Genomic DNA, 21,198 nt, shown 5'->3' with positions numbered 1-21,198 from the left:
GTATTTATATTATATGCATATTATTATTACACAATATAACTAACTAAAATTCTCTCTTCTTCTGTCTCTCTAAATTTTTTTTTTTCCAACAACCAGAAAAAGGGGGAGCAGAAACATACCACTCTCTTTTTAACTCAGATACACTTTCAACTCATCAGTCGTCTATATTGCTGTTACTATTCTACAAATCTTATCCCAAACAAACAGAACAGAGCAACACCAACCACCAACAGTCATTCGCTTTTTTTTTTTTTTTTGCTTACTGTGTATCTTGCTCTCTCCTGTGAGAAGACACCTTCAACAACAGACTACAGATAGACACACACTTTTCCATGCCATCAGAGGTACTAGTGTTCACCAACAACAATAACATGTCTGACCACCAACCTCCTCAACCGTATATCACAAATCAACCACCACCACCACCACCACCAGAGCAACAACACCACATATATCATCTACAAGGACCACCACAAGTAGAACACCACCATCAACAACAGCATCCAAACCCCCCACCACCACCACCACAAAATGGCGAGTTTTCCAGCCCTAGCTTCCAAGTGAATCAGTTTTACGCTGAACAAAACCTGTTTCAACAGATGCAGATGCAAAAGATACAATTGGCACAACAGCAGGCTCTACTTGAGCAACAGCAGCAGCAAGACCAACAACAGCAAGAGCAGCTGCAGCAGTTACACTCACAACCACAACAACGCACCCAACGGGCTAAAAAGGTTAAACAGGTGACAATGACCCCTAAAAAGAAAAGAGGTAGACCACCAAAGCCAGACTCATTTACCCAACGAATCACCAGCACCATGAATATCAATGTCAATACTTCTCCCTTGACTAGTAGTCCTGCTGAATCAAACTCCAATTCTGCTGCTAAACAAGGTGCTCCAAATGTCTTCACTCCCTTGATGAGAGTTAGTCCTTCTTCTAAAGCCAAGAGAAGAAGAAAAAACTCAACTGCATCCATTGTATCATCAAACGCATCACCTACTAGTTTGCAGAAAAAGGCAAAATCAATTTCTCTTCCTACAACAACAATGTTGGCTACTCCTTTATCTTCAGTTGGTACAAGTTTCCCCAATTCAATTGAATCACAATATCATTTCAATAAAAACACGTTGGATAATATTTCAATGATTACTCAACTGCAACAAACTCTTCCTCCTCCTCCTTCTGCGGCACAACCTCAGTACTTGAAACCAACTAGGTCACAATCACTCTACAATACACCTCCATCATCAAGCAGTAACTCATCAAACCAAAAGAATGGCAGTGGTGGCTACTTTATGCCTCATCATCAAAATATGGATTTGATGGATTCACAAAATCATCATGTTGAGGTAACACCCCTTAAAAAGAAATCGTCACCAGATACAACAAATCTTTTACCACCTGCTATGTTGAATGCACCACCGAAGGTAGAGAAAGAGACTAAGAAGCGTTCCCAGTCAACTGATGATTTTCAATTGAAGTTGGTTATAGATGATCTGGGTAAAGCAGTATTATCAAGTGATATGTTTAAAGTGACTACTACTACTGCACCTTCACAAGCTACGCCTAAGCAACAACAATCAGCTCCTACTCCCCCACCATTGACACGCACAGTTAGTGACGTAACAACCGAAGAGAAGCCATCATCGCGTGGTGTTTTACGTAGATGTAATTCAGACATTACTGGTTCAATAACTCAACCGAAATTGGGTACAACACAATTAGCTACAGTCAATGAAAATTTCATGACAACCCCACAAACGCCGAAGGACAATTATATGTATGTATCTACAGGACTTACACCAATTTTCAACTTGACTCCTCAATTCAATTCATTAATGAACTCAGTCATGAGTTTAAACTCACCTCAATATAAAAAGGGCAGCCTGATGATGAATAATAATCCATTCTTGGTGAATCAAGAGATTTTCACTAGTGAACAGAATCAACAAACACCACATCAAATTCCAATTACTCTTTCTCATTATCATCAATTGGAAAATTTAACTGAAGAAGATCCTGAAGAAAGAGTAGATCAGCAGCAAAGTGCAATTGAAGTGGTGGATCAAGAAGAGGTGAATAATAATGTTAGTTCAGATGATTCTGGTGATGCTAGACTTGCATTGAAGAGAGTCATGTATGTTGAGAGAGAGTAAAACGTAAAACAAACTCTCTTATAGATTTCGTTGTTATTTTTGTTATTTTTAGTTCTGATTAGTTTAATGATATAAGATTTGATTTTTATTATACAATAAGCAAAAAAAGTGTGAGTTTCCCTAAGTCCTGTGTATAGACAAAGGTAGTGCACCGACTGAAAAATTTGAAAAGGAAAAAAAAAATTTTTTCATCTTCTCTTTTCTTCTCAAAAAGTGAAAAATTTTTTCACTTCACACTTTCTTTTTCCCTTCTTTTCTTCTTTTCTTCTTCATCGATATCAAATCATGTCTCACAGAAAGTACGAAGCACCACGTCACGGTTCATTAGGTTTCCTCCCAAGAAAGAGAGCTGCCAAGCAAAGAGGAAGAGTCAAGTCATTCCCAAAGGATGTTAAATCCAAGCCAGTTGCTTTGACTGCCTTTTTGGGATACAAGGCTGGTATGACCACCATTGTTAGAGACTTGGACAGACCAGGATCCAAGATGCACAAGAGAGAAGTTGTTGAAGCTGCCACTGTTGTTGACACTCCACCATTGGTTGTTGTTGGTGTTGTTGGATATGTTGAGACTCCAAGAGGTTTGAGATCCTTGACTACTGTTTGGGCTGAACATTTGTCTGAGGAAATCAGAAGAAGATTCTACAAGAACTGGTACAAGTCCAAGAAGAAGGCTTTTACCAAGTACTCTGCCAAGTATGCTTCTGATGCTAAACAAGTTGAAACTGAATTGGCTAGAATTAAAAAGTATGCTTCAGTTGTTAGAGTTTTGGCTCACACTCAAGTTAAAAAGACTCCTTTGGCTTCAAAGAAGGCTCACTTGGCTGAAATCCAAATCAATGGTGGTTCAATCTCCGACAAGGTTGACTGGGCCAAGGAACACTTTGAAAAGGAAGTTTCCGTTGACTCTGTTTTCGAACAAGATGAAATGATTGATGTCGTTGCCGTCACCAAGGGTCATGGATTCGAAGGTGTTACCCACAGATGGGGAACCAAGAAGTTGCCAAGAAAGACCCACAGAGGTTTGAGAAAGGTTGCTTGTATCGGTGCTTGGCATCCAGCCAATGTTAACTGGACCGTTGCCAGAGCCGGTCAAAATGGTTACCACCACAGAACCTCCATCAACCACAAGGTTTACAGAGTTGGTAAAGGTTCCGATGAAGCCAATGGTGCTACTGAATTTGACAGAACTAAGAAGACCATTAACCCAATGGGTGGATTTGTCAGATATGGTCTTGTCAATAACGATTTCGTCTTGTTGAAGGGTTCTATTCCAGGTACCAAGAAGAGAGTTGTTACTTTGAGAAAGTCCCTTTATGTTGACACTTCAAGAAGAGCTGTTGAAAAGGTTAACTTGAAATGGATTGATACTGCTTCTAAATTCGGTAAGGGTAGATTCCAAACTCCAGCTGAAAAGCACGCTTTCTTGGGTACTTTGAAGAAGGATTTGGAAAACTAGATAAAACGGCCTTGAGTAGTTTTATAGTTTTAATATTTCAAGTCTACTTTGAATTACTTTAAACAAACTGCACACACATTGTATAAGACTCTGTCCCACAACCTCATCACTATCTATTGTCAATTTCTTTTTGTTTTGGTTGCAATAAAAACCCCACGCCTTTTATCAACAAACAAGGAACCAGTATCTTTTTGAAACAAATCTACCCATGAATTTAAAAGCTATTTGAAAAAATACACACACTGAAATATATACACAATGATAAAAAAATTGACACAACGAAATGAAAATGAAAATAAAATAAAATAAGTACACATGGAAAACTCCCAAACAGCTCCTCTAGCCATCTCTTACCACCTCTCCTTCTTCTTCTCACTCTCACCATCCTGAATCGTAGCTTGATAAATTATTCAACATGATTCCTTGATCTTTATCCCCACCACCATTATTTTGATTAGTTGAGCCAGTAGATGGCGATGCAAATAAATACAGACTATTGCTGTTGCTGTTGCTGTTGCTATGATTGATATTGGCATGACCAGTTACGTTACCATTACCATTACTGTTATTATTATTATTATAACCACCATATTGAGATGGTTGATTCGGTATCATGAATGAACTAGGGTTGGCATTTTTACCTAGATTGAAACTCAACGGAGTCAAGTTTGCACTATTATTGGAGTTTCCATTTACTTGAGAATTGGATTGATGGTGGTTATTCATCATCAGACTGTTGCTTAACCCATTGGCGGTACTATTATTATTGTTGTTGTTATTATTATTATTGCCTACCCCGTTCTTGAGTATATGCGATGGATTCAATGTAGATGCTGCTGGGTTTAATGGAGGCATCAATGAGCCATTACCAGTTGACGCAGGTGCAAAAAACGATGATGAGTTTGAACCATTGGAAAAATTGCCACTATTTCTAGCTGACCCAGATGCAGTCCCATTCGTTGAATTGAAATTGACTCCCAATACAGATCCATTTCCCATTCCAAATGAGCTCCCAGTAGAACCAAAATTATTTATCAAGTTTGGGGCTGATGATTGTGAGTCCAGACTCAAGTTCCCATTAGTAAAATCTCCATTAGATGGAATCTTATTTTGTATGCTATTAATAGGAGGTAACTGCTGACCTTGATTCTGAATTTGGGACAATTGACCATTACCTTGGTTTGAATAACTAAACCCATTTGATGTTTGCCCATTAAGTGAAGGTGCTGGTGATATATTATCCAATGAATTATTCAAGCTCTCGCTTCCATCTGCAGCCGCCGCTGCCGCTGCAGCAGCAGCAGCAGCAGCATATACACTCTCGTTATCGTTCAACAATGGGGATAACGGAATCGATGACCCAGGAAGACCAGGCCCTGAAGAATCACTCAAGCCACCAAGTAGCCAATTGTTCATTGTTGCCTTCTTGTTCAAAGGATATTGGTTGATTGGTATATTTTGTTGAATATTTCCTCGATCAACGGGCAAGTTTAACCCGTGCTGTAAATTTCCACTGCCATTTTCTCTCCCATACAAGTTCTGTCTCAAGGATTCCAAAAATTGAGGGCTAAAACCATTCCTGTATTCAACTAACAACTGTGAGACAAACGAATCAAGCATCGCAGTCTTTTGATTATCTGTTATGTTCCTATTATCTAGGATATAGTATTTGATCTTTTGTCGCACCTCATTTTGCAACGACTGGATTGCATACAAGGATTGTGATTGTGATTGGGGTTTGGGGATTGGAAGAGCCTGTGCTTTACCTTGAGGGGGAGATACATTATATTGCCCATTCTGTGGATCTTGACTGGTGTGGGCCCCTCGCTGCCCAAGTTTGCTGGTGGGCGATGTTAGCTGCTGTGCTTGTGGCTCTTGGGCAGACTTTCTGCGCTGCTTTTTAGCACCCACATTTTGCTTTATATCACGCATGGAATTTGCTTTACGTTTTGCTTGGGGTATATCAAGGGTTGACAATGTCAGTGCATCAACTTGTGATTTTCTTTTCTTACTTGGGCCCTTTGTCAGCTGAGTCTTACTTTTCTTTGGTAAACTGATCGAGTTGGAAGCTGAATTGTTCGATGATGATGATGGCTCGTCTGTACCTGTACATGTATCTTCTCCATTCAGGTTTAAGGAAGTGGGCGGACTATCCCTAAATTCATCTGAGCTCCTATTTGAAAAAGCAGACACTGAAGAGCTTTGTTCGGTTCTGGATGAGTTGCTGTTCTTTTGTTGATTTTTTGCACTTGACTCCATCTGTGATTTCATATCCATATTGCTTTTGCTTAGATGCATTCCTGAGCCCAAAGAAGATAGGGAAGGCGGTGATGGTGCTTCTTGCTGCTGCTGTTGCTGCTGCTGTTGCTGTTGTTGTTGTTGTTGTTGTTGTTGTTGATGTTGCTGTTGTTGTTGTTGCTGCTGCATTCTTTCTTCCTGTGACGTATTATTTGATAACCTGGATAGTTTTGGCAGTTTAGTACTGCCATTCCCCTGTTCATCAATACTATGATCATGACGATCATCCACCACCAGTATTGTCCATATCTTTTGTCTAGTACTAAGGTTTGCTCTAATTTTGAATGGACAACTGGTATGACGTCTTATTGGTATTTTTGTATTTTTATTTTTTGATTCGATAATCTTTGTCTTTTTCTCTTTATTTTTACATTTGAATATAATCTTTGTAGCATCCGATCTTTCAATGACTATGTGGATACCCTTGGACCGTAGTAGAACCTCTTGTAACCATGGTTTTATGTCGTCCTTTGAAGTAAATTGTTGCTGTTCCAACTTCAAGTCATCAAGGGGTAGCCTATAGGAAACCTTTTCACTCATTACTCAAAGGAAGATGGGTTTGAGCTGAGTATAATGTTAAACTTCTTATATGCCTTAATGAACGTGTGTGTATAAATGCACCTTTTAGCATAAGCATAATCTAAAGGTAAACTTTTGTACAATTTAAACCGTCAGAGAGACCCTTTGAGCGATGTAAATCTTCAAGTATTGTCTATGAGATGGTGTTGTTGTAGAAACTGAGCTTCACTGGAGGCACCTACCTGTATGTTATTGAATATGAAGCCAGTATGCTATTGAATTGCTGAATTCCGTTGATTGAAAGCAAGGGAAAAAATCTTTTTTTTTTTTTTTGGTGGATTTCAGTGACGGATTTCAACAAGCCTTTCTTTGTTTTGATATATGTGACAGTTTGATATTTTGGAACGCTATGCCACAATCTTATATAAGATATTGATCTATTTGTAGTGGCTTTGTTAATACAATGTAGATAAAATAGGATCAGTGTCTATTATATAGAACTCTCTCTGTCTATTGATGAAAAAGAAAGGATTTCAAGAAGAAGGAGAAGTAGAAAAAGTGGAATGGATTTCAATTTATAAAATATAAATTTAAAATGGAAATCCGTTTTGAACTGAAATAATATTACACAAAACACATATGACAATTAATTCAGACACAGAAAAGATATATAACAGACACAACAGACACAACAGACACAATTTTTATATTGTTTCTTGTTTGTAGATAATAGAATCAATTGCTTATATCTTTCAAATCCCGCCTCTATCTTTCTTTACATTGTTATATACAGTCATTGTCTATCCCACAATTAAAAGATCAATCCTTTGAGCAAATTTTTAAACTTTCTTTTCTTTTTATAAATCTGTTCTTGAAGTTTTTAAAGAAATTTTTGTGGCTTTTTTACTTAAAGACAAAGAAGGGATTATTGTTTTATTATCATATGCTTATAACATTTAAAACATGTCTTACCCAAAGTTCTTACCCAAAGTTCTTACCCAAAGTTGAAATGGCAAAATGCAACTGTTATGACGTATTTGCCACAGAAATATAGAGAGACCTTCAACAATGCATTACATGTTGATAGAGTTGCCAAAAAATATCAACACACAAATGTAATACAGACCAAATAGAAAAGATAAGAGTGCCAGCACTTAACTTACCATCCTATACATAGACCCCACTTTAGATCTTAATCTTTTATAGCCATGCTAATGTTGCATTCACTATACTCTTGAGCAATCTATCTACCTGGTGGCGAGTTGAGACAATCAAATGACGTCTTGATATTTCACAAAAATAAACTATGGGTGAGAAATTATTATTTTGCAATTGCGTCATCATCAGCCATTGCTATACAGTGTAAGGAATCGTTCATTCTTGTGTCGCTTTTAAGGGGAACAGCCTCTAGACTGAGCTTATTTTGAACTTTCTGGGTAAAATAAAAGTGGCTAATTCAAAGTTGGTAATGAATTTCAAAAATCTAAATTAATAAATTTATCTTTTATGGTTTATAGCAGATAGTATTGACAAACACTTCAGTAAAATTTTACTTCAATCTAAACTATTATTTTCGTATAAACTCGTAAATGACTCCAGAATAAAACACACTGTCGAGATACACCAAGGCTACAAATAAGTGCTACCACTTTAGTGTTGCCTGATTGATTGTCTTAGTCATTCAGTTATGCCCTCGTGCTCATGTATACCAAAGTTGTCTTTCACAGTTCCTCTTTGACTATTTGTGAAGTTAGGTTGTGTGAATACCAACTGAACGTCACCTCAAGGTGAGTGTCTGCTCAACATTCGTTGTTTTACAGTAAAGAGGCATCTGGCATAGCTTTTATACTCTAGAGCACTCACAATGCTCAGGACCCATAGAAGCTAGTCTAGCAATTTTTTGCGACACTCGAACTTTGCTTTCATCTTTTTCCAACTGCCATCCCAACAACTACGTCCTTACAAGCGCACTTACACTCTCACTTACTTCGTAATATGTATATTTACAAGGTTACAATAACGGAGAAAATGAACCAAAGCACGACACCCTGATCCTCATATATCTATACATGTCCTTTTTCCCCTTCCTCTTCCGCTAGGCTTACTCCAATACAACCTTGGCACCCAATCCTTCCAAAGTAGCTTTTATCTTTTCAGCATCTTCCTTGGCGACATTCTCCTTCAACACCTTTGGTGCACTCTCAACAAACTTTTTACTTTCAACCAAACTCAATCCCAACAATCCTTTAACCTCTTTAATAACCTTTGGTTTAGACTTGGCATCAAAACTCTCTAATTTAATAGCAAACATTGTCTTTTCTTCAACTGGTTGTTTGGCTTCTTCTTCTTCAGCTGGAGCAGCTTGTGAAGCAGCACCTCCAGCACCTCCAGCACCACCAGCTACTGGTAAAGCAATGTCGCTGATGTTGAGTCTCGTCTTCAATTCATTGACTAATTGTGAGGTTTCTAAAAGGGTTAAAGTGGAGATTTGATCAACGATTTGGGTTATTTTGGGATCTACTGGTGATGATTCAGTGGCAGCATCAGCGGCTGTTGTGTTGAATCTGATTGAAGTTATGAATGATGGTGTTCTTCTTATGGAGGAAGCTTTGATGCTGCGTGATATAGCTTGACGAATGACTGACATGTTGGGTGATTACAAGTGGGCTCTATTTTGGTTGTCAAAGATATGAATGAAAAATTTTTAATAAACGAAAAAAAAAAATTAGAACTCTTTTGACCACTGGTGCACGCCAAAAGTAAAAAAAAAAAGAGACAGAAAGCTGAAAATTTAAAAACCAATATCGCCTAACTTCAATACCTCCATCAATCCCAATACACTTATCTCCCACTAGTCACACTCCCCATAATGGCATCATTTAGATTCTGTGCAGAATGTAACAATATGTTGTACCCAAAAGAAGACAAAGAAGACCAACGTCTACTCTATGCATGCCGAAATTGTGGATATACCGAACTAGCAGAGAATCCCAAAGTCTATCGTCATGAATTAATGACCAATATCGGTGCCACTGCTGGTGTTGTTGAAGATATTGGAAATGATCCAACTTTGCCTAGAAGTGATAAAGAATGTACACAGTGTGGGAACCGTGATTGTGTGTTTTTCCAATCTCAACAAAGGCGTAAAGATACCAGTATGATTTTGTTCTTTGTGTGTTTAGAATGCAAGAATGTGTTTCAAGCGTGAAGAAGAAGCTTCTTCCTGTCATATTGCATAATGAAGAAAAGGTGCTATTTTCAGTTCAGCATTATTAGATTGTTTATTCAGATTATGTATTTTATTTGAATTTTTTAAAAAAAAGTTGTAATAATATAAAAAAAAAAGCAAAAACTGTAAAAAAGGTGGTCTAAAAATCAAGAAAGTATTGAGCGTACGGATCCTCTCCTTGTGCTCCGTAGTCAAGTTGTTCCTCAGGATAATGGTCAAATAAAGAAGAATCACCGACACCAGCAGTGATGGGAGGTTCATAAGGTGTTTCAATATCCTTGGCCAACAATTTCTCCCAAACAACTTCTTTAAACCATGGATGGTTTCTTATATCAGCTGGTCCATTTATCAAATTACCCAATCTTCTAGTCAAATCAGCCGTTATCAATTTAGATAAAAGATCAATTTCATCAGGTTGGAAGAAACTAGGATAATGAATCTTACCTGCCAAAATCTTTTCATACGTCTTCATTGGTGTTGAATCATAAAATGGGGTATAACCAGCCAACATTTCAAAAATCAAAACCCCAAGACTCCACCAATCAACAGATTTGTTGTATGGCTTTGTGGTGATGACTTCTGGTGCAATATAATCTGGGGTACCACACAATGTCCATGTAACTGTACTGACTTCCTTGGCAAATCCAAAATCAGTAATCTTTATATGTCCATTCCTATCCAACAAGATATTTTCTGGTTTCAAGTCTCGATAAATGATATCATGACTATGTAAATATTCCAAAGCTAATGTCACTTCAGCAGCATAGAATTTGGCGACAGGGTTGGGGAACCGTTGTGATTTTCTCAATAAGGAAAACAATTCTCCTCCTTCAATGTAGTCCATCACCATAAACAAATTTCTTGAATCTTGAAACGTACCCCACATTCTAATCAAAAATGGGTGTTCAATCAACTTCAACATTTTCCGTTCATCATTGGTATGTTCAACTTGTTTCATTTTAACAACCTGGTGTTTTTTCAATACCTTGATGGCATAGTATCTTCCATTATGTACTGATCTCACTAAATGAACTCTACCAAATGAACCAGTACCCAAAGTTCTCATTATTGAAAAGTCATTGAGACTGTATTTGCCTTTACTTACGGTTGATCTCTGTGGAAGTAATGATCTTTGAATAGCTTCATCAGCAGCAGATTTTGGTACATTTTGTTGATGTTGCTGTTGTTGCTGTTGGAGATGCACTTCCTGTTGTTGAGCTTTTTGTTCTTGTTGTTGGAAATTTTGCTGTTGTGGCAGCTGTTGTTGAAATTGTTGTTGTTGTTGCTGCTGGGTCACATTTGCAGTTGTTGTTGAGCTCACGTTTGTATTACTCATTGCTGCTTGAGCAGGTCCAGGATGATTGATCTGCTCGCCAGGATGCAGTTGATTAAACGATTCCATTGATTTATTTTGAGTGAAAGTAGGAGAAGGCTCGTGTGAGGGGTGTTGTTCCTGGTAGTTGCGATATAACTTTTTCAAGATATTGGGCATATGAGATAGTCAGATAACTTGAACGGATAAAATTGAGATTTGCTATATATATGTTAGGGGAGGGGAGGGGTGGTGGAGGAAGGGGGATAGTGGTAATGGTAGTAATGATATACAGCACAATTGATCTCAATTGACTTTTGTTTTTTGTTTCTTAATCTCTTTAAGCACGATTTTGGTCTTCTCAGTTGTGAATTGCCAAGTGTGTGTGGATGTGTGTGTGTCTGTGTGGAGAGAGGACGATGGATTTTTAGAGTTTTTTTATTTTTGTTTTATGCGTTGAATTTTAGTGTTTGTTGAATTCAATTTGTAATTTTAATTCACTTAAAAGAACAATAAGCAGAAAAGTATATGTTATCTATGTATCATATCATATATGCAAATAATATATAATTTACTTGCCATCTACTCTTCTGTTGTTGTTACATTTTAGAAAGAATGAAACGTAGATACATACGACTGTGCAAAACGCAGCAGTAATATTATTTTAAACGTAAAACTCATGCGATTAGAGCGATACAGATTTGAATATGTGGGCTTTTCTACAGTACTTACAATATTCAAACTTTTTGACCAAATTGGTATCATAGCAGACTGCTTTTATACCACATACAGTACTGTTAAATACCGAAACTCTGTTGTTCCTGTGAGCAGATTGATTCTTTTTGACCACTTGATATCCGTGCACGTGCATTTTTGGTAGCTCACTCCAAAATTAAAGATCACTTGAATCTCTCCCCTCGCCTTCCAAAACGTATTCAACTTGAAAAGCACGCCATGTCAACTTCTCCATACACCCCTATTGATCCCAAGGCTCAGTATGACATTTCAAAGTCTACATTAATCATCCCCTCGATATCAATTGGTAATATCCCCCAGCTAACAATTGATTTACTCATTCATACTTTTTCATTAACAAAAATTGGATATTTGGATGACTTGTATCTTTATCCTTTTGCATCACCAATTGACTACGTAAAGTCAGCTCCAGAATCAGGTATCAGCCAAGCTATTGAAGTTTATTATTCACCCAAGCTAAATATCACTGTTGTGCAGCAACGAAGCCCAATCATTCCTACATACACATCTACTTTTGTTCAACAGGTGCTTGTACCATTCATAACCGCAGCTCAGTTTAAAAATGTCTTTATATTGAACTCGTCAGATGCTGGGTTGGTAGAAAGTGTTAATAGTGGTGATGTGAAACTATACGATACCGAAGATTTAATTGCTTCAAATTTGGAAAACTTGTCCTTGTTGTCCTCTGAATCAGGCGATGTCAAAGATGGCGAAAGCGACAAAAACTCGATATTTGTCACGGAATTGGTCAAGTCAATCGTATCACACAATGGTGACAATGGATCCAGTCCCATAAACGTTAAGGTTCTTGTTAGTTATGTTTATGAAGGCGACAACTTTTATGATGCTGAAAAATCAGCTTCTAAATTACATGAGATTCTACAAAAACAACATCCTGTTGATCACTGGGTCAAACCAGTCAGTTGGTTGGGTGCTTATGGTGATAAGTCAGTGCCAAATGCTATGGAAGAAGGTATATTTGGGTAAATATCTTCTATTGTGTAATTCGCTAGTAGAGAATACACGATAATACAGGAAAGTGACCCACTCCTTATGATTGGCTTGTAGTATTAGTGACATTATGAGGCAGGATCAGAGCATCCAATGGACCAGTCAGATTTGCAAAATTTGTAGGCACTTCGCAAAATTCCTACAAAAAATCAAAAGCGGATTGTCTAACGAAGCCGTCCCATTTGTCGAACATTGATAACATCCATCTGCTGCAAAAGTCACCATACCAGTGCATTTCATTTCACATGAAGAATCTCCAGGTGTATGAGGGGCTCTTAAGCGACGAACATTCGGGTACGGAGTTATCGAAAGTCAACCAAGTCCGCCTGTCATGTGAAGAATCTACTACTAAGTGGGGTATTGGAAGCCGAAGGCTGGTTCACTATTACTTTACAATAACTTTAGAAACATTCGTGATCACAAACGTTTGACTTTTCTCAAGTATAGTTCCTTTAACTATTACCTCATTCCGCAATTGAACTACACGATACCTATTTCTACTGGTAGGAGAGCCCAACCTAACGAAGAACTTCTCCGCACTATCATGTACACGTGCTGTGTTTGCTTTTCAATGGGGTTGAAAGATTTGATATATTCAAGAGTTTCTGGTTACTTGTTCCCGTAGGGAAACGTCATAGATTTCTACATTTCGTATCATCAATTTTGTACCACCATTTTTTTTTTTAGTTTTTGCAATCTAAAGCTGCGGGTAGCGGCAAAAGTTTACACACCTTTCCCGTAGCCAAAGACTTCAAAGAAAATCATTACATTCGGTGACCTTATGCTTAAAATGCAATGCAAAGGAGGTCCGTTCATGGAGACTTTACAGAGCAATGGAGGAGCTCATTTCAATTTCTCATGGAGTAACGCGTTCATGTGAGCTATGGTAACGCTTTATCACAGTCAGCTCTAGTGGGGGAGGCTGCATCGGCTCGGGTGGAGTAAAATTGACCAGATCCCTTTAAAGTTTCAGCTAGCTTAAAACCGCACAGCGGAGTTAATAGTGGAGTTCTCAACAAATACTGAGGGGGCAACTGAGTGCAAAAGCTTCTACGGGCAAGCACAACAATAAGAGTGCCAAGCACTGTATTAGCACTTTTGCAAGAGACATCCAAATATTCCAAAAGAAATATAAATAGAGTTGCAAATCTCCATTTCCTTATCCTCAGCATATTAAATTCACATTGAAATTTTAGATTATCACAGTTCCTCCATCATGTCTGACTTAGATATTGTCAATTACGCTACTAAGTGGTATGTTGTGGCACCTGCATTGATTGCCCTCTATGTTGTTTACTCCAAAATCCACGAAGCCTATTTGATGGAAAAGTTTGGGGCTTCTAGGGAAACAAACGTCTTAGGTGACGGAGCTTTTGGTTTTAGGCTTCCTTTTTGGCTTATACAATGGGTAAAGGCCGGGACTATTATTGATAACACAACAAACAGGTTTGATGAAGTCGAGCATCCAGAGGTTCCTACCACGTCATCGAGGGCCTTCGGTGTTAAGGTTTTGTTGACTAAAGATCCTGAGAATATCAAAGCAATTTTAGCCACTCAATTCAATGACTTTTGCTTAGGTACAAGACATGCTCATTTTAAACCATTATTGGGAGATGGTATCTTCACTTTGGATAATCAAGGTTGGAAAGATTCAAGACTGATGTTGCGTCCACAATTTGCCAGAGAGCAAATATCACACGTCAAGATGTTGGAACCACACATGCAAGTGTTCTTCAAACATGTACGCAAGAATAAAGGGAAATTGTTTGATTTGCAAGAGTTGTTTTTCAGATTCACTGTTGATTCGTCGACGGAGTTTTTATTTGGAGCGTCAGTTGATTCATTAAAGGATGCTAGTATTGGCATGCTGTCTGAATCAAATGAAGTTGAAGGAAAAGAATTGTTTGCCCAATCATTCAACTTCTCTCAGCACTATTTGTCTTCAAGAGCAGCTATGCAAGGAATGTACTGGTTGTTGAATTCCAAGAAATTTAGAGAGAGTAATTCTAATGTACACAGGTTTGCTCAATATTATGTTGAGAGGGCTTTATCGTTATCACCAGAAGAGTTGGAGAAACAGGATGGATATGTTTTCCTTTATGAGTTGGCTAAGCATACAAGAGATCCAAAGGTTTTGCAAGATCAATTATTGAACATTTTGGTTGCTGGAAGAGACACAACAGCTGGTTTGTTGTCATTCGTCTTTTTTGAGTTGGCAAGGAATCCACGGGTTTATGCCAAGTTGAGAGAGGAAATTGGCTCCAAGTTTGGATTAGGTGAGGAGTCAAGAGTTGAAGATATCACATTTGAATCATTAAAGAACTGTGAATACTTGAAAGCTATTCTTAATGAGTGTTTACGTTTGTACCCATCTGTTCCACAAAACTTCCGTGTTGCCACCAGAAACACAACCTTACCTCGTGGTGGTGGACCCGATGGACAATCTCCAATTTTGGTCACCAAAGGACAAACTGTGGTTTATTCAGTATACGCCACCCACAGAATGGAAGAGTACTATGGTAAAGATGCATTGGAATTCCGACCTGAAAGATGGTTTGAACCAGAAACGAGAAAATTGGGTTGGGCTTTTGTTCCATTCAATGGTGGACCTAGGATTTGTCTTGGACAACAATTTGCTTTAACTGAAGCTAGTTATGTCACTACTAGACTTGTACAAGAGTTTGGATCATTATGGATGGATCCAAACACTCCATATCCACCACATAAGATGTCACACTTGACATTGTCTTTGTACAATGGATGCAATATCAAGATGGAGTAGATTGTTTTTATAGTTTGTTTAGGCTGGTCTTTTTAGATCTATTTATATCGTTGCAAGTTTTGAATACAACCGTAGGTGTCATAAGTTTATGATTACTAAATGCCTATCAGTAAAAAAATAATGAGAGTTTGATGCTGTTGCACAAATCGGGCGTCAAAGTGTATCAAAAATCTCTTTTAGTGTGGATTAGTTACTACACCTTTGGCTCTGCTATCCAAACAATCATTTGAATGTTATTTTGTAGTCGCTACAGATCTTCTACTCTTGTGAAAATTTATTTGCTGTACACAAGAACACACTCCAAGTGCTCAAATATCACGCATACACGTTACATAGGCTCACAACCTCTTGTAATCAAGTACTTCTTTTGGTAAATTTCCATTCATTTTGTGGCTATGGTCCTGTAGCATCTCCAGTGGGAAAGTGAACTTTGTTCTTTGAGATATCCATGACTTGACCAACATTGTTTCCCGGTGGCACCCATTGCTGGTTTTGGTGAAAATGAAAATTCTTTTGAGGTACTGGATATAATGGGGCATAGTTTGGCAGTATAGGTTGGGCGTGTTGTTGCACGGATGATGGTATCGTCGGCATTGGATGCACGTGTTGCATTGGTGGTATTGGTGTTGGTTGCATCAACTGATTCAGCTGTAATGGTTGGTGATGTATTGGTTGTGGTGCAGCAACGTTTGCCATTGGAAACTGGGTTCCTTGATTCATTCCTTGAAATTGACCTGGAGATGAAGCTGTTGTGGCTAGATTCTCTTTGTACCCATTATTAACAGGCGGAGGACTGAGAGCATTAACACCCGTTAACAACGCACGCGCTTGGCTTTCAACCTCTTCGTCTTCTATGCCAAGTTCCTTCAGATTACCCACTTTTTCTTCCTCTATCTTTATCAATTGCAGCTGCGGTAGGGAGGCTTTCTCTTGAGTAGGTGAGTTCAACAAATTGGCAATAGTTGGACTCTCTTGTGCCTTTGGTGTATCAAATTGCAAGTGGTCCAAGTTCATCTGTTGCGATATCTCAACTGAAATTCTCATTGCTGGTGAAGAATCAGCATTTTGGAGCAACAAACTTCTCATTTCACGACAGTGCATCACCCTTTCATGATCACTAGGGAACTCCATCATTTGTGGAAAATTCAATGCCATTATTAGAAAATAGTCAACAAAGAGGTAGATTTTTATACTCTTCACCACCTCTGGCCTGTAAATATTTCGCAATACCAGAATAGCTTTGGTGTATTGCTTGTTTCTTGTTTTGATTAACGTCTCATGCCCTTCATTGCTTCCCTTTAAAGAACTCAATCTCACAACCAATACACACCAAACAAGTTGCTTGACTCCTTCAATGGCAAGAAATGGTGCTGGGTTCCCATTTTCTTTCAAACGGCAAAAATCGGGCATGTTTCGCACAAAGTCATTAATTTTGGCTTCAAAATTAGCCATGGTCATGCTACTGGGGTTTCTTCGATCATCAAAGTTGATTTTCCCTCCAAGAACACCATCATCAACGACTCCTGTAGATGTATTGATTGTCGATGTAATGGCGAGGTTTAAAATAGACACTATTCGGATGAACTGGTTGAAACTGGATAGGAATCGTCCATGGTTGAGTCTTATCGGTTGCGAGGAATGAAAGCTTTCCCAAGAGTCCCATTCTTCCCATCCATCAGTATCTATTTGCGGGATCGGCCAATCAGCTGCTCTTACCACTGGCGACCGTCCCATCCTTGCTGACAATAGCGTATTTACCACGTATACAGTGGCCCATGTCCTTTGCCTACTTATATTGTTCAAGGTGGTACTTGCTTGGTATTTGCTGTTTTCTTCATCCGAGGCTGACCTCATTAACCGTACATCAATGGCCATCCTTGAACTAGAACTGATCAAAACCCAAGAGTAGTCCCATTGCCCTGCTTGGTAGTAGAATAGTCCTAGAATCAACATGGCTTGCACAGTTTCTATAGTTGACGTCAATGAATTTTCCAATGCTAAAATTGCATTCTTAGCATACGCTAGTCCTGTCGTGGGATCACCAGTTGCATTCGAACAGGCCTCACCGAGTGCAACAACTGCCCAAACAAGCGCAACCAAGTTGCAGTCAACTTGTCTGGTATCTCCGTTTTGTTGCTGAAGGAGGTGGTGTAGTTGGCGTTTGACATTGATTTTATCCAACATGGGAAACAAAATATGATAAATTTGAAAGTATTGATCCACAAGAATCCGAGCATTTGAAGGGAATAGAAAGATTTCACGTGGTAGGTGTATTCTATCTTGAAGATTAGCAGTAATTGCAAATGATGATACGTTGAATATAGAGCCCACTCTGAATGGATTTTTCCTATTTGGTTTCTTTTTGTAGTTTTGTTGGATCGCTTTATTTGTGAAACCAGATATAATGGAAGACAATCCGTGGTATTGCAATGCAACCGGCTCCCAATTTTCGGCGCCTCCTGAAGTTTCTATCTCATCGGAAATGAACTGAAATATATCGTAGTTTAAAAAGAATGATGAGTCATTGACAAAGTTGGATTCGTATATTTCCGACGATGTTGGCATACCATTTGTAAAGTGCAGTACTGCGGGCTGTTGCAGCTGCGATGGGGGGATTGGATAGCTATTGTGATTGAAATTAGCTACCTCCCCTGCTTGTTCTGGCGGCAGATTAGCCCTACCCTCGTTGACGATATGGTTGTTGGAACTATTTGGTGGCAGTTGCAAACTCCTACCCGGATTAACAACTCCAATAGAATCTTCAGGTTTCTTTAACACCACACTTTTAAAACTTTTAAGCGCCAGAGACTCATGTAAAACTCTATCAATGTGTTTTGATACCGGATGATTCTTCCACAGTTCATTCAACTCTAACACGTGCTCCATCAAGTTATCAGTTTTCAACAAATCATCAACAGCACTTTCGTACTCTGGATGTAGCTGTAATGTCTTTGCAAGTACTGCTTGAAGTACGGCGACTTTCTTTTCTAAATCGTGTGTGTATCCAGTGGGCAACCCTCGCCTTTTGGAAGAATATGTGTAGGTACATTTCTCACCGTTGACTGCGCAGTTTGTACATGATGGTGATATTCCATCGCATTTGGCTTTCTTGGAGCGACAATAATCGCATGCCTGTTTTATTCTTCGCCTTTTAGTGGCTTTCCGGGTCTCTTCCATTTGTGTAGAGGTGGCTTTAGTCCGGACGTTATTTCTCAACTGAGTCTTTCACGGGAATGGATTGATGAAACCGTGGTGATCAGTACTAGGTCGTGTGAGGGTGATAGACAGTGTGAATGAAAATGTAATAGAAGATGTCTTTGGACTTTTATAAGTGTGCGTTCTTTTTGAAATTGCTTGATTAAGTTTTATTTTTAGACTGTACATATACATAGCGAGACTTCGTAAAATTGGTTTACCCATCAAAGGAACACACAAAATGAAGCAAAAATATTGCATTTACATATGCTGCATTTGAGTGTGAGGCTACGAAGTAATCTGTAATGGAAAGAGTGTAATAAAAGGCATCGTCATAGAGTCACAATTCCAGCTTCCGTCCCCGAGTGCATGTTGTACCCCACATATTTGTTGCAACTTCCGCTTTCGCCGATAGAATTGTTACAATTATCTCCTCAAGAATAAACGACTCGATGATTTACATAACTTATTGGAACTCATCACTCCGATGCATATATCCCAATATGCACTGAAATTTCAGTTTTTGTAGGTTATGAGCGTGTCACAAAAACCTCATGAAATTTGGTAACTTGAAATTGATCCGTTTCAGGTATGAAAAGGGCTACTCTGTGAAAGCAGTCTGATTTAACTCGTTTGACATAGTTATTTCATCTCGTATCTTCACCTCTGCTAAAAGGAGGATTTGTGGCGTATAAAAAGTAGGCTTGAGGCGTTGAAGCATTTCACGCTGTGTTTATGGCTTTTTGTGGCAAATATCCTCGGCATAAATCGCTCGCACGTGAAAAGCCAGTAAAATGAGTTATCAAAGCAGTTTTACATACAAGAGGCATGAATACATGTTGTCAGATTGCTACTGTCAAAATTACTATACACAAAGTAGAACAATACATATCCGAACTCATGGCTTCATTCCCTCAGATTTCTATAGCTTTCAAATTTGGCGAAATTTCAAATGACGCAGCAGTCTTGGCCTTAATTTCATCTATGCTACTCTCGGGATCAATCTCAATCAATACCAACTTCTCATCAACAATGTCAAACACTGCTAAATCAGTAATGATCCTTGAAACACATCTTTTACCGGTCAATGGGAATTGACATTCGGGTAAAATTTTTGGTCTTCCCTTCTTATCAACATGCTCCATAACAACAACAACTCTGGTATTTTCTGGATTGCTCACAAGATCCATAGCACCACCCATTCCTTTAACTCTTCCAGGTAAACCCCAATTGGCCAAATCACCGTTGGAAGCAACTTGTAATCCACCCAAAATGGTCAAATCGATTTTACCACTACGTATCATGCCAAAGGATTCTTCAGATCCAAATAATGAAGCACCTGGTGCAAGTGTAACAGTTTCTTTACCAGCATTGATCAAGTCGGGATCTTCTTGTCCTTCATGTGGATAAGGGCCTAAACCTAAGATACCATTTTCAGATTGCAACGTGACATTAATGTTTTCCGGTAAATAGTTTGGTGCTAAGGTAGGCATTCCGATACCCAAGTTTGCAAATGAGCCATCTTTAAATTCTTGTGCTGCTCTTTTCACAATCTTTGATCTCTTTAACTCGCTTTCTGATTTTGGTTTATCCAACGATTGTTCTTCAGCAGTTTCAGAATATTTGAAAATTTCAATATCTTTTGGCGTAGTCGATTGAATAACCCGGTCAACGTAGATTGCTGGTAAGTGTACATCCTCAGGGGTGATCTCACCTGGTTCAACAATATTTTCCGCTTCAACGATTGTCAACTTAGCATTCCTACCCATGACCGAATTAAAGTTTCTAGCAGTTCCCCTAAACCAGCAATTACCCAAGGTATCAGCTTTGTAAGCCTTAACGAGAGCAACATCACCAAATATAGCTGGCTCTAACAAGTACTTTTTCCCATTGAATTCTCTCACTTCACGGGCTTGACTAGCTTTCAAAACTTTTTCCCCTGTGGAATCATATCTCACTGGCAACTTACCTTCTTCCAACCATGTGCCAACACCAGTTGGTGAATAAAACGCAGGGATACCAGCAGCACCAGCACGAACACGTTCGGCCAAGTTACCCTGAGGAGTTAATTCCAAGTCTATAGCTCCAGTCAAGTACAATTTCTCAAATGTTCTGTTACCTCCGATGTAACTACTAATCATTTTGGTAATTTGACCAGTAACTAGTAATTGTGATAGCCCCCGTCCATCAAGCCCCGCATTGTTCGAAACAGCAGTGATGTTGTTGATTTCTGGCTTTTTGACAAGTGCATTGATAACAGTATCAGGAACACCGCTGAGACCAAATCCACCTGATAGAAGTGTGATATTGGAAGTAATGCCTTCTAATGCCTCATCGGTGGAATGGACAACTTTAGATTTTGGATGCACCAACGAATAGCATCTGATGAAACACTGGACTACCACCCTCGGTTTAGACTTATTGAATACTGTAAGCATGAGTCGGCTATGATTTTGGAGCCAAACATTGGTATCTTTGAAGT

At 38.7% G+C, this 21,198-nt stretch overlaps 10 protein-coding genes across 10 annotated transcripts; 5 read left to right on the top strand and 5 right to left on the bottom strand. All coding sequences in view use genetic code 12, as the record gives it.

Annotated features, from left to right (window-relative positions):
- Window positions 1-332: 332 nt before the first annotated feature.
- Window positions 333-2,159, top strand: I9W82_002978 (uncharacterized protein; the record flags this gene model as incomplete). The annotated part of the gene is made up of 1 exon (XM_067691892.1): window positions 333-2,159. One exon carries the CDS (start codon window positions 333-335, stop codon window positions 2,157-2,159), a length of 1,827 nt encoding a protein of 608 aa, XP_067548327.1.
- A 285-nt stretch (window positions 2,160-2,444) lies between these two features.
- On the top strand, window positions 2,445-3,614 carry RPL3 (60S ribosomal protein uL3; the record flags this gene model as incomplete). The annotated part of the gene is made up of 1 exon (XM_067691891.1): window positions 2,445-3,614. One exon carries the CDS (start codon window positions 2,445-2,447, stop codon window positions 3,612-3,614), a length of 1,170 nt encoding a protein of 389 aa, XP_067548326.1.
- A 378-nt stretch (window positions 3,615-3,992) lies between these two features.
- Window positions 3,993-6,452, bottom strand: AFT2 (Aft2p; the record flags this gene model as incomplete). Its single annotated transcript, XM_067691890.1, has 1 exon — window positions 3,993-6,452. The coding sequence occupies one exon, from the start codon at window positions 6,450-6,452 to the stop codon at window positions 3,993-3,995; it is 2,460 nt and encodes an 819-aa protein (XP_067548325.1).
- Window positions 6,453-8,532: 2,080 nt separating this feature from the next.
- I9W82_002975 (mitochondrial 54S ribosomal protein bL12m) lies at window positions 8,533-9,078 on the bottom strand (the record flags this gene model as incomplete). The annotated part of the gene is made up of 1 exon (XM_067691889.1): window positions 8,533-9,078. The coding sequence occupies one exon, from the start codon at window positions 9,076-9,078 to the stop codon at window positions 8,533-8,535; it is 546 nt and encodes a 181-aa protein (XP_067548324.1).
- A 222-nt stretch (window positions 9,079-9,300) lies between these two features.
- Window positions 9,301-9,639, top strand: I9W82_002974 (DNA-directed RNA polymerase II core subunit; the record flags this gene model as incomplete). Its single annotated transcript, XM_067691888.1, has 1 exon — window positions 9,301-9,639. One exon carries the CDS (start codon window positions 9,301-9,303, stop codon window positions 9,637-9,639), a length of 339 nt encoding a protein of 112 aa, XP_067548323.1.
- Window positions 9,640-9,799: 160 nt separating this feature from the next.
- On the bottom strand, window positions 9,800-11,062 carry TPK2 (cAMP-dependent protein kinase catalytic subunit; the record flags this gene model as incomplete). The annotated part of the gene is made up of 1 exon (XM_067691887.1): window positions 9,800-11,062. One exon carries the CDS (start codon window positions 11,060-11,062, stop codon window positions 9,800-9,802), a length of 1,263 nt encoding a protein of 420 aa, XP_067548322.1.
- An 864-nt stretch (window positions 11,063-11,926) lies between these two features.
- I9W82_002972 (uncharacterized protein) lies at window positions 11,927-12,715 on the top strand (the record flags this gene model as incomplete). Its single annotated transcript, XM_067691886.1, has 1 exon — window positions 11,927-12,715. One exon carries the CDS (start codon window positions 11,927-11,929, stop codon window positions 12,713-12,715), a length of 789 nt encoding a protein of 262 aa, XP_067548321.1.
- Window positions 12,716-13,955: 1,240 nt separating this feature from the next.
- I9W82_002971 (cytochrome P450) lies at window positions 13,956-15,521 on the top strand (the record flags this gene model as incomplete). The annotated part of the gene is made up of 1 exon (XM_067691885.1): window positions 13,956-15,521. One exon carries the CDS (start codon window positions 13,956-13,958, stop codon window positions 15,519-15,521), a length of 1,566 nt encoding a protein of 521 aa, XP_067548320.1.
- Window positions 15,522-15,914: 393 nt separating this feature from the next.
- On the bottom strand, window positions 15,915-18,698 carry ZCF10 (Zcf10p; the record flags this gene model as incomplete). The annotated part of the gene is made up of 1 exon (XM_067691884.1): window positions 15,915-18,698. The coding sequence occupies one exon, from the start codon at window positions 18,696-18,698 to the stop codon at window positions 15,915-15,917; it is 2,784 nt and encodes a 927-aa protein (XP_067548319.1).
- Window positions 18,699-19,630: 932 nt separating this feature from the next.
- Window positions 19,631-21,154, bottom strand: I9W82_002969 (uncharacterized protein; the record flags this gene model as incomplete). The annotated part of the gene is made up of 1 exon (XM_067691882.1): window positions 19,631-21,154. The coding sequence occupies one exon, from the start codon at window positions 21,152-21,154 to the stop codon at window positions 19,631-19,633; it is 1,524 nt and encodes a 507-aa protein (XP_067548318.1).
- Window positions 21,155-21,198: the final 44 nt, after the last annotated feature.

Source organism: Candida metapsilosis (assembly GCF_017655625.1).
Source record: "Candida metapsilosis strain BP57 chromosome Unknown scaffold3, whole genome shotgun sequence".
In the NCBI taxonomy this organism is placed as follows: domain Eukaryota; kingdom Fungi; phylum Ascomycota; class Pichiomycetes; order Serinales; family Debaryomycetaceae; genus Lodderomyces; species Lodderomyces metapsilosis.
The sequence above is the reverse complement of the archived record's forward strand: the minus strand, read 5'-3'. Positions and strand labels throughout refer to the sequence as shown.